The sequence below is a fragment of the Numida meleagris genome, chromosome 6 (genome assembly GCF_002078875.1).
Source record: "Numida meleagris isolate 19003 breed g44 Domestic line chromosome 6, NumMel1.0, whole genome shotgun sequence".
Classification (NCBI taxonomy): Eukaryota; Metazoa; Chordata; class Aves; order Galliformes; family Numididae; genus Numida; species Numida meleagris.
In genome coordinates, this window is record NC_034414.1 from 60,345,774 (window position 1) to 60,361,381 (window position 15,608).

At 45.1% G+C, this 15,608-nt stretch overlaps 1 protein-coding gene across 3 annotated transcripts in view; it reads right to left on the minus strand.

The window, feature by feature from the left end:
- Positions 1-15,608, minus strand: part of TOGARAM1 (TOG array regulator of axonemal microtubules 1) — a 33,976-nt gene that overhangs the window by 11,894 nt on the left and 6,474 nt on the right. Inside the window, exons 2-11 of one of the 3 annotated variants that reach the window (XM_021401437.1) lie at positions 12,668-12,824; positions 11,168-11,302; positions 10,308-10,586; positions 8,823-9,073; positions 7,051-7,277; positions 5,058-5,158; positions 3,278-3,424; positions 2,329-2,418; positions 1,732-1,901; positions 250-418 (exon numbers count right to left, since the gene is read on the minus strand). In XM_021401437.1, coding sequence (XP_021257112.1) covers positions 250-418; positions 1,732-1,901; positions 2,329-2,418; positions 3,278-3,424; positions 5,058-5,158; positions 7,051-7,277; positions 8,823-9,073; positions 10,308-10,586; positions 11,168-11,302; positions 12,668-12,824 — 1,726 coding nt within the window. Of the gene's footprint in view, positions 1-249; positions 419-1,731; positions 1,902-2,328; positions 2,419-3,277; positions 3,446-5,057; positions 5,159-7,050; positions 7,278-8,822; positions 9,074-10,307; positions 10,587-11,167; positions 11,303-12,667; positions 12,825-15,608 lie in introns of all 3 variants that reach the window. The other 2 variants (XM_021401438.1, XM_021401436.1) reach the window with 2 other exon arrangements.

Consider the following 15,608-nt stretch of genomic DNA (forward strand, 5'->3'; position numbering starts at 1 on the left):
ACCCTTGTTTGTTTTTGGAATTCTTATTAACCACAGTATTTCAAATGTTTCCCCCAAGTGCTTTACTCTGCACTATTTGCATTACGATGCAAATGACTCAAGAATAAGCTGCTGTTTAAAATTCATTCTGGTGATACCTCATGTCACGCTAAACAGTCGTCATTTTTAGTAATTATCACAGAATTTTAATTTCAACTTCAGCAGCGTTTAATAGCATATTATCAATCTAATACAAAAACCAGTGCTCACTGTCGGTTGTCGTGTTCTCCGGTTCATTCAGGTTCAGTCTTTCCCAAGGACTTTTTTCTTTTTCATCAAGGTCTTTGACTTCCTGATATTCTTTGTGGCTTTGTTCCTTTCTTTCCTTTTTCTTCTGCCTCATCTTATCCTGGGCAGATTTTGACATGGTCACTTTTATCTACAGAAAGTAATGAACGTACTGTGATACAAACTCTAACAGAAAGCACAAGCTGCCTGAGAACGTGTGAGGCTTCTAAGGAAAAGTCTGCCATTTCTCTGCCAGCCTTGTGTCAGTTCCTAAAAATCTAAGTCACCAGTGTAGAGTCTGGGCTAATTTACACTGAAGCTCACAGGCTTTTAGAAACAGTGGTCTCCAGCAGTGCATTCTGGTGCCTGTCTCTTGTATCTTTACGATGCTTACGGCTCCCCACGAAAACTTTCCATCTCCACTCCATCTTGCAGCCCTCCTCCCAGAGCCCTCAGGTGAGCTGGGAAACCCCCGACACAGCCACGTGCCACTACAAAACACGCAGGTTCAGCCTGGGGCTGCACACGTGCAGAGCCTCCGTGCCTCAAGCTGTGCTAGCACAGATGTGCTCACACCAGCAGCCTACAGAGTTAGGCAGGAAACCGTTTTTCCTCACTTGCTGCATCCCCAGTGGTTACACAGTCACTCACACAAAGAAGAACAGATTTTAAAGTGTAACTGTTAATCATTCATCCAGGACAGCAAATACACGGCTCAGTGCCCTGCTGCAGCCCCAGCATAGCTTTGAAAATGGGTCTCAAGACCCCTCACTGAACTGTCAGCAAACGTTAGGGGAGCTCTACAGTGTTTAGAAAGATTCTCGTTCTTTTTATTAATCTAAAATTTCACAGGATCACACAAACACTTCACATAGTTCACTTCATTTGGTATCATCACTACTGGTAATTGGAGTCGTTTGTAACAGCCTGTTTGAGATGCAAACACAAGTTCCCTCTGGACCATGCCAAGAAGATCAAGTTTATTTCCTATGTTGCTAGCAATCAGCAGCTGACACCACACTGCTGTCTTATCTGAACTGCACGGACACTGCAGCAAGTTGCATTACACAGAAATGTAACCCAATCTTTATCTAACAACTGTTAGAAAAACAACACTGAGTCAGAAGAAAGTTCTTCCAGGTCTGACGTAGCGTTCTGCCAACATCAGAAGAAAACGACTGCGCTCCCATTACTGTTTGCAAACCAAGCAGTCAGAGCAGCAATGTGCACAGCCAGCCACACGTTCACTGACGTGTTCTCTTTGTTAATCCTGCTTTAGTCTTCACCTTACAGTGGAACTCCACCATAACGTAAAAGAAAGGATTTGCATTCTGTTGCAAGTGACCTGAGCTATGGATTAATGTATTTTAATCAAACTTCTGTTTACCACAATATAGGGTATTCTGCTGTATTCATACATACAAAAACAGGAAGCAATACAATTAAATAGCCCAGAGATCATACCTCTCTCTCATTTTCAACATGGAATTGAGAAGCACTGCCGTGCTTGATGCTTATCCCACGGAACCCTGGTGATGGCTCAGGCTCCTGCTGCACAGACTGGTCGTCTCCATTCTCTACACACGTTATAGTCTGGCTATGTGCTTGTGCAGGAGGAGGACTTCCAAACACACCTGAAAGGCATATTGTGTTGTGCCCTTACCAGAGGAGTTATTTCATTCAGCAGAACTCAGCAAAAACTAAAGCAAAACCAAATTAATTCTCGAAGACAAAAGCATTGCTACTGAACCACTAGTGGCAATCTCCAGCCAGAGGTAATCTTACCTTATCCCACCGTGCAGGAGGGGTGCCCATACATGAGGGCACACTGGGCTAAAAGCTTCATAATCAGCTGCCATTCTGTTCTTGTTAGAATGGAATACCACAACCAGTAACCGCAGAACTTTTAGGCATCTCTCTCTTTATTTTCATTTAACCTGGAGACTGTTTAAAACCTAAAATCTTTCAAGGATCTATTTCTCCTTCTGCCTCTTTACAAAAGTAAACGTTCTACCATTTTGAAAAGAAGAGACGTGGGAGCTAAGTTACTTTTCTCAGTACCTTTACCAACGATTACGACCGCATCTTCAGCCGGGACACCTGGGGCAATGAAACCCGGGCTGCTCAGCTGCTGGAAGCTACATGCCGACACTGCGAAACCAAAGAGAAAACAAAATCACCCACTGCACATCAGGAAGGTTGCTCACCCTTCCATCCATCTCTTACTCTTCCCACGTATCACCATACACTGACATTGCAATTTATGACTTTCATGTATTGACTTATTTCAGGTTACTGATGTTCACGGGCTTTACCGAACATCAATATCCTCACCATGATGGAAAGCACGAAAGAAAAAAGCCCTCTGCCAAAAGACAGCAAAGGAAACCAATGTTTGTAAGAGGAGCTTACATGGTTTTAAATCAACTGGTTTCACTGAAACCCCACAGCAGCAGGTCCTGACTGACTGACTGTAAGGGCACAACCGGTTCTGAAGTCATTCAGCACCGCTGCATCGAAACAGAAAATGCACAAATATGTTGCCCAAGCAGCACTTCATGCTTCCCATTGCAAGCTGCATTTCCTCAGATACTGCACCGAAGGAGATGGGACATTTTACGTGCTTATTTACGAGCCACATTTGCTAATTAAGCACCATTTGTTTTTGCAATTTAACTTGCATAATCTGAAATTTCGAAGCAGAAAAACGATTTTAGAAATACATAAAGGTTTAAATGCCTCGATTTTACCAGCAACCAACAGAGTACTTTAGAAACAGGAACTTTCAAAGCCCCTCATGAAATAATCTTTTGGACTTTTTTTCATGGCGTGTACTATCTCTTGACTTTTAATTTTGATTTAACTGGCACTCTAATTTTAATTAATGTCCAAAAAAGCCCAACTCATTAGAGTAAGTACAGAAACTACACCAAACACCCTGACATGCATTTTCTAGAAAGCCTCCGTAAAGGAGAACTGACACGAATAGCAATGCAGCAAAATCACAAACCTTTTGAATGCTTAAGATTTCCCTGTTCCTCCATATTTTGACTCTTAGGAAGAGTCCGTGGCGCTTCTCTTTGCTTCTTGTCCTCATCATCTCCACACCCATTGCCACAGTGCAAGCGTTGGCCAACTACGCTGACATCAGAAGAGCCTTCAGCATCGAATGCGAACCATGCAGAGGGAAAAAACCAAGTATTAACAAAACCTTTGAGTGTACTCGTGGTGTACTGTGCATTCCCAGAGAGTTACATCCTCAGGGGCTCTCAGCCTGCTTTTAGGCATGTGGTAGCAGGGTTTTTGCCTATGTAAGTCTGACAAAGCTCTCAGGCTTTCTTCATCTTTCGCACGCAATGTTTTTCATCTACAGACAAACCCAAGTTTAAAAGGAACATAATTAAAGACATACGAAATCTTTCTATTTAAGTATGCTAGAGGTCACAAAATACGCTTTTATTTTACAACTGTTATCCATAGAAACTGAGCACCCCTACGAAACACTCAGTGTATTTCAGTTTTGATTTAAAAAAAAAAAGTCAGGACGAATTACTGCAGGGATCCTTGAGGGGTTCATTGCTGCTTTTACAAATAGACCTCAAAGGAAAACACTTAAAAAGACAGCGTGAGAAGAAGAACAACAATCTGGTGAGAAAAGTTAAACAGCAAACTGATCTTTACAAATTCTCCAGGTTCCAGTGTGGAAGTTGGGAGCGTTCTGGGCTTTGAGCTGCGAGATGGGCCAAGGCCAGGCAGCAGGGGAAGTAAAAGACTTTTCAGCAGTTAGCTGCACAGGCATTAGGTTGACCTCATCAGTAAAGCAGGGTCAGCCCTTCACAGGGGGTCCAGTGCTGTGCATTCCTACCAAGCAGCCGGTTTGGTAAGCAAAATAAATGCTCGTTATCTTATGCTGAAGGTCAACTTCTCACAGCAGATCTTTTCATATAAGGAATGCAAAATCATTAACCATGGTACGTATCACTGTGTATGCGCAATGTTTGCTTTCTGACCTCAGCTGTCACTTGGCAAACCTGTTTCCTAATTTATCCTGAGGAAAGAGGAAAATGGCTTCATCTAAAATGAGGAGCTTTAACCTCTGTTACCGAAAAAAGCCCATATGTATTGGTTGTGAGAATAACTGACTGATTGCGATGGCTTGGCAAATTCAGGCCTGTGAGATGCTCTCCAGTCTTAATCACACCAAGCCTTGTAACCTTGGTGGAAAAATGCACAGCTGCTGAGCTGCAGGAGGCTGCGTCACTGGGAAGAAAGGCCAGAAAGGCATGTCAGGAGCACGGCTCCCTCTCTTCTTTTTCTCTAAGGAAACATCTCCTTCTAACTCTACCAGAATTGATTACATATACACAACCGTAAGCAATTGATTTCCGCCCATGGCAGAAATCTGCTGTTACCTGTAGCAGCATCACTTCAATTTCCTACCAGGAAATCAGCTGCTTGCAGCCTTTTGACCCTTCCTACTCTTCTCTGCTGGCATCCAATGAATTTTCAAGCGATACACTTATAAACTTTGAAGTCTACATATTGACAGGCAGCATTTCCATTAGCACAATTTATCCTGACACAGAAAGGGGGAAACCCTTAAGCTCCTCCTTGCCTGCTTTTCCACAGCATAACCTCAACCTGACCACATACTGCCTAGCAATTACCTGTTCTTAAGTGCTCAGGGGACACAAATTTATTGAACAAGTAAACACATGCAAAGTGAAATCAACTGACTATTCTGTCGCATCAGGGAAGCAGGGAATACATTCATAAGCACGGTGAAATACCTGCACTAGAGTTATGTTCTGCCACATTTGCATCTCTGCTCCTCGCTGAAGATATTCTCGCAGGCTGTGCTTTGCTTCCCAGCAGTGGAAAGGTGTCTGACCTGTTACAATACAAAAGACATTTTAGAAATACAATTCTACGCTAGTCGGAGCCCAAATAACTAAAACTTTCTAGCAAAGACATCAATAGATTCTAGTTTCTCCTGCCCAGTGAACCCAGCAGGCAAATATTTCCAGAATAGCTCTACACGTGTTCACACTGAGTAGAGAAACGAATTCACCAGAACTAATTTGGTGAGCAGGTCCATCATGAAGAACAGCGTAAAGACAGCCCTTAAGGGCCAGCCTTACACTCAGACTACAATGAGCATAAATTCCAAAAGCTAAGGAATCATTTGGCCTGGAGGACGGATGCTGCTGGTTCCGATCTGGCAAGCAGGGCAAATGATAGGGAACAAATCCACCACCCTCTGGCTATCAGAAATGAGCTGTTTTCAGCTGTGTTTCCAGCAGACAGATAATCACCAGGAAAACAGTGTTATCTACAGCACCATCTTGACACCTCTTTTTAAAAATAATGTGCTTGAATACTAAAGACGATTCACCCCAATGCACTGCTCCGTTAAACAGCAAAGTATCAAAATGAACCAAACTTAAGTACCAAAATGCACACAAATGAAAGACTCGAACCCTTCTGAGATATCACTAATATGGGTATCGTGCTCCCTCTGCTCACAGTGGCTCATTGGTGAATGAACTGGTACTTTCAAAAGCAAATACACAGAAGCAGCCTGCAGTTTTGTTGCCCAGCTGCCCTGATTTTAGGGTCAGACAATGCCCTTTTCTAACGCAGGCAAGCTTGCACCTCAACTAAGCTGCAAGTTCTCTGAACATTCCCAGGCCTTTCAAGCCCTTGGGACATAGTTTGTCATGTCTACAAGTTCAGCCTTCCTGCCAGAAGTCACTTCTTTGTTAGCAGCTCAGCATTCCAGAGCCCTGAATCCTGTAAAACATTAATTTGTGTGTCACACAAAAATGGAAATGGCATGTTGTACAGAACGTGTACTCAGTCAGAGGTGTTCTAGCCAAAACCGTACTTGGAAGAACACCACACGCAGCAGTTCACAGCCTGACATTCTAGGTATTCTAGCATTATCACACGTTATTTTACCAACTGTGATCCAGCAGTAATGCATATAGAGAAGGTAAGTACACATAGATGAGTTCTGAGACTTCACAGCTGTGAAAACCCTCTGTTTCTGAATCATTCCAGCCCCCTTTCACCTCAATAACCTTTCCTTTGTACATCCCCTGTTTTCCTTCCTATTCTGGTAATACACACACAAAGATTAAAGGTGTCTTCAGAACAGAACTAGAAGTGACTTTATCATGGGCTGCCAGAGCAGAAAAGGAGGTTTTGTACCATAGAATTTGTAACATTTCTCAAAAGACTTTTTTATTTCCTTAGAAGTAGTTTATCAAATGGAAACAGCTCATGATTTCCAATAAGATTCACCTGTGTTATTTTCCTTTCATTGCAAGAAAACCACACTGAACAACCAACAAACCCCAAAAACATGCCTGCTTCAACATCAAGACTACAACAAGCCATCTTCAGCCGTCCTCTTAACCCATTCTCCTCTTACTCATTTGTTTCTGCTGTGGTTCACATCCCTTCTATGACAGGCTAAAGTCTTAATAAAATATTTACTGCCACTGCCCGGACTTTACCAACTGTGCTGTGTTACTGTGACTGCACCATGGGACTCTTCCCAATTAAAAACCAACAGAAACTAGAATATAATTAACCAGTGATGGTACAAAGAGTTTTTTAGGTTGGGCAATAATTCCCAGATAAAAATCAAGTTATTAAGCAAAGCAGCCTCATTGAAAAGATGAATCAGAGATTCCAACCCTGTTAATATTCAACCAACGCCAGCAGGGATTGTGTGTGAGGCTTTCAGAGCAGAGTTAACGTGCAAGTTCTACTCACATTACTCTCCTTCTCTGAGGGACCGTGGATACAGGCGAGGTCAGAGACTCCTGGCTGTAAACTCCACTTTCGCTACAGGAGCTTGGGGAGGAAGCATGAGAAGGGGAATCTGCAGACAGATCGAGCTTCAGAGCAGAATCAGGACTGTCAAGTTCTGCAAAGTTACTGCTTAGCTTTGCCCTCTTCTTAGCTGCGCTATTTCGTAGAGATCGAAGTGAACTCTGCATCTGAACAGGATTGGAAAATAAAAAAAAAAGACCATTTTTAATGACCGCATACAAAAAAAAAAACAAAAGAAATTATGACTATCAATTCAATGGTAGTTCAGTGTACGTGGCACTACCAGGCAGTGTCACTGAACATTTACATAGGTCATGTGGCGCTGTGAACATTCCTCTCATTGTTTTACTTCATAATTACTGCACAAGTAAACGCAAATTCCCACAGACACCCTAGCATCGTTTTGCAAAACCAAGAACAGCTGCCTGCAGAAACACATCAGCTGCTCTCACTTGTTTTAACAGACAAGAAGGTGTTGGCAGTCAGCACGTGGGACCTCACGCTTTTCCTATCTGGCCTGCACAAAGCTGCAAAACACACAGAAATGAAGCCCAGAAACTGAGCCCAGTGAGCAGAGCTCCTACTGAAATCAGCAGAAAATCTGTAATGGCTAGAGCTCTGTGCCACCCAACGTTCCTTCCTCTTCTTGCTGAACATACTTGATGTTCAATAAAAATTCTTCCCCTGCCTGTCCAGCACCTCAAATTACTTTCAATAATGACTACAGGATGGAAGAAGACTGTGAAGCGTAGCCATTCAGTGCCACTGTTCTTAGATGCGTGGGGACTAAAGGCAGAATTTGAGACTCAAACTATTTCTATCAAAGGTGACAAAATGAAGGACAAACCGCATGGGGAAAGACCACACACAACACAATCATCCACAGTGCCAACACTTCTCATGTAATGAGCACTGCTTCGGACGAGGCGGACACAGCAGCACCACCTCTGGAAGCAATCTGTCACAGCTGTGTGGCATTTGACTACGTTCCAGACTGGTGCAGCTCCTCAGCACCTCTCAGACACCACAGGCCCTCGAGCAGCAGAGGCAGAGCCAGGATCCCACACCAGCACCGGGCACAGCGGCAGGGACAGGCACGAGCCCCTCACAGACAGAGCAGAAACCTAGTGCGGATTGTATTGATGCTGTATGAAACAGATGCAGGTGGCATCATGTTCACCCAGCTTCACACCAGATTCTCACATTTATACAGTGAAAAAACAACTGAATTCTAAGAGAGCTGGGAAGCGCCGAATCCCACAGGCAGCCCGCTTCAACAGACCGGGGAGGCTAAGGAAGCTCAGAGTCAAAAGAACCCCTCATCCATGAAGTTATAAGTGATTTGGGGCCCTTACTTCTAACTAAAGAAATTATTATTGTTTTAAAGCTGACGCAAAGTTTACAATGAAGCCTAAATACCAAAAGAAGTTGGACGAAGGGCTGCTGCTCTGCCTCAGAGCAGCAATAACTGAAAACATTACTTCAGCACTGAGAAAAAAAGCGAAATCAAGATGCCTGGAACAAACACGGTGAGCATGCTTCAGAATCAACACTTCTTGCTTTACTCGGCTCCTGTTGGACACCCAATGGCAACTCACTGAAGACCTGCTGCACCGATGACAGCGTCCAACAGTTTGAGTCAGAAACGTGTGTTATTTCCAGGCTCACCATCTACCAACTGGAAAAGCGCGTTGAGTCACACGGAAACAAACCTCTTCTCGGTCCACTTCCTCGTCATCAACCTTCAGCTCGGAAAGATCAGCTGCGAGCTTCCTGCCCGCTTCGCTCATCCACGTGTCCTCGCACTGCTCGGCTCTGCCCTGGGCCCGGCCGGGCTGCGGGCTGCCAAGGCGTGGGATGGGGGGCACGGGCCTGCTCCCGGTCAGGCCCCGCCGGGAAGCTGGGTGTCGCACCAAGGTGGGCTTCAGCTGCAGAGGAGAATGCTTCTCCTGCATGTTCTCCCCTGGGTGAGACAGATAACCAGATGTCAGTCCTTTGGAGAGACGGCAGGGACGCCGCGCTGCCCAGAAGGAACCTCCTGCTTCACTTCTACCTGACGCAGGAAAGTTACTTTTAAGACGAAGAGAGTTTTGCTGTTCAAAACACACTCACACGCTTGATGGTGGCCTAACAAATTCTACCATAAGCAGCTGTACTAATAAGGCTATTCTGAAGAAATAGAAAGAAAGAAAATGTTGACGGTACACAGAAAATCATCAGGTGGTGATCACACACCTTCAAGATAAAATTTTGTGCACTCGAGGGACAGACGGCTTCCAAAGAATTAATTCAGAAACCTTCTACGTATGTGCAGAAATATGAGTCTCGGTGAAGAGAAAATTCAGAACAGACTTCTTCAAATCACTGTAAAATTATATGTGGAAACCATGGTTTTGCTTAAAGAAAGTGTGCTTCATGAGTTGGGGGGCATCAATTTAAGCTCAACAGATACCGAAGACATTTTGACCTACAAGAAGATTGTCTTCACTAAGTAAACAACAGAAATCAGGTAAATTGTTTAAGTAATTGTAACTAAGTAAGCTTAAAATTATTTCAGGTTAACTCGATACACACACAAGCTCTCCAAAGACAGAAGAAATCAGACCACAAAGAGCAGCCTCTGGCATTAGCTGTCAGGGTAAATTGGGATGAAATTAGCACAGATTCCACCCACTGGAGAGGTGGCTTTTTGTAAACAGAATTTAAAGAGCTTTTCTAAGTGCTGGAAATCTGATACACAAGTTCCCAGCTGCAAATAAAGAGAAGAAAAGGCAAAATGCACTGAGCAGTATTTTCTTGTGCACGCGTCATTTGGAGCATTAGAAGTAACAAGCCTTTCTTTAAAAGTGCTAGATTTGGGGCTCTTTACTTGAGTTTGATGGTAAGCTTTTCGCTGATAACATCACTAACAAGAAAAGCAGAGCTGTTGCATATGATGTTTCATCCTGCATAATTGAAGGCAAAAGGAATGAAACGTGTCAGTATTTTAAAATACCGATACACAAAGATGATACTTATAAAAAGAAGCCTCCAGTGAGATGATCAGACCACAGCAGCTGTAAAACTCTCCCATTTTTACAGCCGGAGCACTGTGTGATTCCCAGCACCCCTGGCACTGTCAGTTTTCTGACTGCTGCTTGTAGTCCCTTCAAATGCAAACGTGAAATCGCTTCTCAGTATACTAACAGCACACCTACCTGTACTGTCCCTTGGCTTTTGAGAAGTCGGCTTATGCAGCCCTTCGAAGCTTTTAAGAGGCCAGGAGTTTGAGAAACTCATGGTGTTCTCTTGTGACTGCTTCGGGGAGTCAGCAGGGGACGAGAGGTGCTTGGGGCTGCTCCCGGGTGACGCCAGAGGGTAGGAGGGCAGGATGAAGGCGCCCTGGCTCGGGGCAGCGCCTTGCGAGGACGACGTATGTTCTGCTTGACTGCAAACACTTCGCTGGGTCTTGCCGGAAAAGTTTAGGCTGGCACAAACTGAGCAAAGTAAAAGAGAGCACTGTTTGTGGTCATTTCCCTCTTTGACAGCTATTAAAATAATAATTTGTAAGGAAATAATGCACCCTCTGCACAGTCAAAACGAAAGGTCGGCATTTCACCCAACTGATTATAGACACATCAGCTAACTTCGTTTGGAAATTGCGTTCTCCCTCACAATGTCCATTTTGTCTCTGCATTTCAAGCCTGAGCCTAAGCTGCTTTGCAGGCATGTTTATAAAGCATTATAATTCAAAGAGAAGATTCATTCAAGCAGACTGAATGCAGCTCTGTTGTTCACTGTTCTGTATTCCAAGTCTGCATTGCACAACACTGACAGACAACTTTCAAACTTCAGTGATGCAAGATTATAAACAGAGCAAAAATGTTTTGAGTGATACTTCCTTAACAAAACATTCAAATACTATTTTTTCCTAGAAACCAGAAGACGAAAAATGGGAAGATTCTGAATAGGGGCAGAACAACATATCGTAATTTTTATTTCTTCAGACAGCATAGAGACAGGGAGACATTTCCCAAGTAACACACACTGCCCTATGATACAGGTAAAATCCGTATACCTTTGTCTTGCTGGCAGTTATTTAATCCCAAAAACTGTAAAGCAGAGTCCACACTACCGCTCTTGCCACGTGTCTGCGTGTATCCAAGCGTTCCACATTTCCCTGAAATATGTGGCTGATGAGAGCCCACAGCACCTGTCCCATGAAAAACACAATTAACAAGATAAATACTTAACGCGTGGTGTTTAACAAAAGGGCGTATGATATTTAATAGCAAATTAAGACGTTGTAATTTCTTAAAACTTAACTAGCCTCTAAGTGATGAACATAAGAGTTTCTAAGCAACCTCCTAATCCTGCCCATAGGCACAAGCTAGAGGAACGCCTGGCTGCTCTCCCAGGGCACCCCTCCAACTCTGAGAGCGAGAGGGGCTCACCAAAAGCCCTGACAGAACAATCACCTCTTTAAATATATGACAACAGAAGGAAGACAACAACTTAAAACCTCAAAACACAGCGAGTTTCTTGACAGTGTATCGCTCTCAGAGTAACTGTAAGGAAACTCTGCATTCCACACGTGTCAGCGCTCCTCAAAGAACGTGGAGCACATAACCACTGCCAAGGGGAGAGAACAAGGCAGGCCTGCTCTTGCCCAGCCTCTACCCAAATACAAACCACTGAGCCGACACTGTTAGCATAAATTAAGTGCAGTCCTGCAACTAAAATCTTTCACAGAGCTGGTTTTCAAAACCATGACATTTTTCATCCTTTAAAACAATTCATAAAGCTCCCTCTTTAGACAGCTTGCTACCCTAGCTGTTCATACAAGTTAAAAAAAAAAGAGACAACACACAAATCTAGATGAGATGTGAACTGATCCAGACTTCTGAAGAGCCCAACACACGTAAATATGACCTCCCCAACACGGTGTCCAGTTTGTGGTTTAGTGTTTCATATCCTGCAGTCACTATCACCTGATTCTTGGTAAGTGCTGTTCTAGCCAACCACGTATTCCTGCTCAGGAGTCAGGAAAATTCTGTCTCCTTTTAATTGCCTTCTTCATCTGCAATTCAAACTGTATTTCACAGTGTAAGGAAGCTCTGGCTGAATGACTCCGCTGCCATTCTGCAGGGCACTTCTTCTTCCTCCCTTTAGAGAAGCAGCAGGGAGCTCTGTATCTCAGGGACCTCCCAAGCCCACCTGTTCAGTATATCTGCTCACTATTCCTGTTTGATCTTACTGTGAAATAACATGGCACTATTTGCAAAAAAAGCAGACCCATAAGCTCTGCTGGAGCTATCAAATCTGGTGGACATCTGTGTGCATACAGCTGGGCTGGAGAACAGGTAGGTGCTGAGATGGTGTAATTGCCCAGAGCAAAAGGGGCTGCAGGCATCGCCCTGTGCCTGTTATGCAGCTCTTCACTGTGGGTGACAATCCAGAGCAAAACAAGCAGCTGCAGGTGATAAGCCACACATGGGAAGCTATACATTTCTGTTCAGGTCGATATAAACCTGCTTTGCAAATGGCAGATCAGACACGGACCCACGTTAGTACTCACCAGCACAAAGAGGAGAATGCTCTGAATTAAAATCTATGCTATTCTGAAATAAATTCCTCGATGGTCTTCTTCTACTGAAAAATATCTCATCGCTGCCTGGCACTCCTTGAGAGGGCTGTAGCTTTGGAGAATGGAGGAAATCACCAGGTGAAGAGAGCTGCAGGAGAAAGGAACACAAGGAAACAAAGGTGCACGTGAACAGAGCGCTCTCTCAGTGCTGCACACTGCCCATGAGCCCCCACCGTGCCCCCCTCCCCTGCCAACGCACTGCTGGGAGCTCCTCTGCTAACCACAAGCAGTGGAGTTGCAGCTGCAAAGCATTCTGACCCACAGCTTACCTGCCCAGCTACTCCCACACTTTGCCAATACTTGAGGAATTCTAAGGAGGGGAAAGCAGCTGTGCGTTTCCCATTCTCCCTCCCACAGGCTGACGCCGCACGGTCAAGAAAAAACGGGAACGAAAAGCTGTGCTACTCATCATTTTTAAGAATTAAACATTAATGTTCTGATTTATGTACATTAAGGCTTGCACATCTTTACATAGGCAATGGCTATTTGAGCTGCGAGAACAGCCTGCTTTGGGTGGAGTCCAAAAGCTGTGCACAGCACTGTCAGCACCCTGCAATGAGAGCCAGCTGCAGGACAGCGTGGAACGATACGCTCAGCAATGGAAAGCAGCATCCAGGTCCCTGCAAGGGACAGGAGATTCCCAGTGCAAGAGACATACAGAAGCCAAAAGAAACGAAATCTCCAAGCCCCGCGACGAGACTCCTCTTGGAAAAAGAAACTCATGCTTTTACGTTCCTCAGCTCTAACTCTGCTCCCTGTCGCCACGCTCCTCCCTTAAAAGGAGCACAGGAACTCACACACATCCCCGCTGGCAAGAGGTACAGAGCAAAGCAGCCATCTGACTGCACCCCCACCCGGGAGCTGGGCTGCTCACACAGGGCTGCTGCCCGGCTGCAACTCAAAATCTCATCTGAAACTTGCTAAGCAAAGCCACTGCAATGCTCAAAAGCTGAAAACTTGGTATCAAATCTTCCTCCCTGATAGACAGTTTCAGTACAGGACTGCACTTTTTAATTGGGCTTTAGAGATCAGATCCTCGCTTAAAACGGTTAGTTGCCTAAAAGCTTGGTTGAAAGCTGGCAACAAGGGAGAACTTAAGGAGCTGAGATACAAGGAGATCAGTCCGGATCCCCTTCTTAACAGGGGACTGCAGGAGGAGGCCAGCAGGCATGAGATGCTTTAGTAAGACCAAAGCAGGGAACATGAAGCTTTGGGAAGAAAAAGAAACAAATTCTGGCGGCAAGATGCGCACTGAGGACAAGGACTTCGATCACCACGATGGTGACATCAGGTGTCCCAAAGGAAGCTGGTTTTACTTTAAAATGAGAGGCAGCGGCCAAGTGTGCTGAGCAATCTGCTTCAGGCTGTTACAGGTGAGGGCAGAACAGAGCTCAGCACCCACAGAAGCACAGAATCACTCGTGTTCGAAAAGAACTCCAAGATCATCAAGTCCAATTCCCACTTCTGCTGACAGGCCGTTAGAGAACAGCATTTTAATCTGTCAGCCTGGACATAGGTGCAGTAGGTCAGGTGACAGGTCCTGGTGAAGGGAACTCTCTGAGCTTTCATTCTGATTCCATTCCCAGCGCAGCAGAGCCTTTGCAGCCGTGCAGCAGAAGTTGGTGACCAGCCCAGGGGCACGCTGCTGCCACAGCCCCTGCCAGCACAGCAGCTGCACTGGGTCAGGCCAGCAGCCACCAGCAACATCCCCCTGGGGAAAGGATTGAGCATGGCACAAGTATATAATGGCACTTCCCTAAAATACTCTCCCAGCTCCCTTGAAAAACCACGGCTCATCTCCCAGGGACCGACACCCCAAAAAAGGAATCCCACGCATACTGTCAAACCGTGAAGTTATGTGAAAATAGCTCAAGTGCAGTGCACAACGTGCTTTAAAACTTCAGTAGAGCGTTCCAATGCTGTTGCTGCTGCAGCCCAGGGCATTGCTTCCAGCAGCGGGTGCAGTGACCCGCAGCATGTATGTTTTGTAGGGGAAAAGTGGAAGGTAGCTTTTACCCAACGGCACCCCCAGGCACGCTGTGCATTCCAGGCAGCACCCTCAGCTCAAAGTGTCACAGGGACAGCTGGATACCAGCATCAACAGGGAGCTGCCAGCACACGCCAGCTTCTGCTGCGCCCTCGGGAGGACAAAAGCATTTGGTTTTATTGAAAAGTGCTTTTGTGCCCCAAATTGCAATGAGCATTTCTGTTCGGAAAGTTTGCTTAAATGGGAGTTATAAAAGATTAAAGTTAAAAAGGGAGCAGGGGAATTCATTGCCAGGGCAGTGCTCTTCAGCTCATTCACGTGACCTCTCAGGAGCGGCAGGACAAGCTGGGAAACTAGTTGGGAACGGAACACGTTTGGTTACAGCAGGTTAACTTCAATTACTTAAAGCCAGCACCCAAAGGATCGATGGAGCATGTCAAATCCCACAAAAAAGAGCATCAGTGTTTCCTTTGGAACAGGGTCTGGTTTCATTCAGATGGGAATTGTTTACTCTCTCCTAAGGAACTGGAGCAGACATTAACACATCGGTGTTTGCAGAAAAAGAGTACTGACTTCAGCAGATTCAGACTCTTTCTCCATTGAATTTACAGGTAACACTGCACATTACAAGGCCAGCTCTGCCTGCACAGGGTTAGAAATGAGCAGGACTGAAGTTGAAGTTTCCAGTACTTGAAGGGAGCGTATAAACAGGAGGGGGAACAATTATTCACGAGGGTGGATAGCGATAGGACAAGGGGGAATGGTTTTAAACTGAGGCAGGGGAGGTTTAGGTTGGCTATTAGGAGGAAGCTTTTCACTCAGAGGGTGGTGATGCACTGGAACAGGTTGCCCAGGGAGGTTGTGGATGCCCCGTCCCTGGAGGCA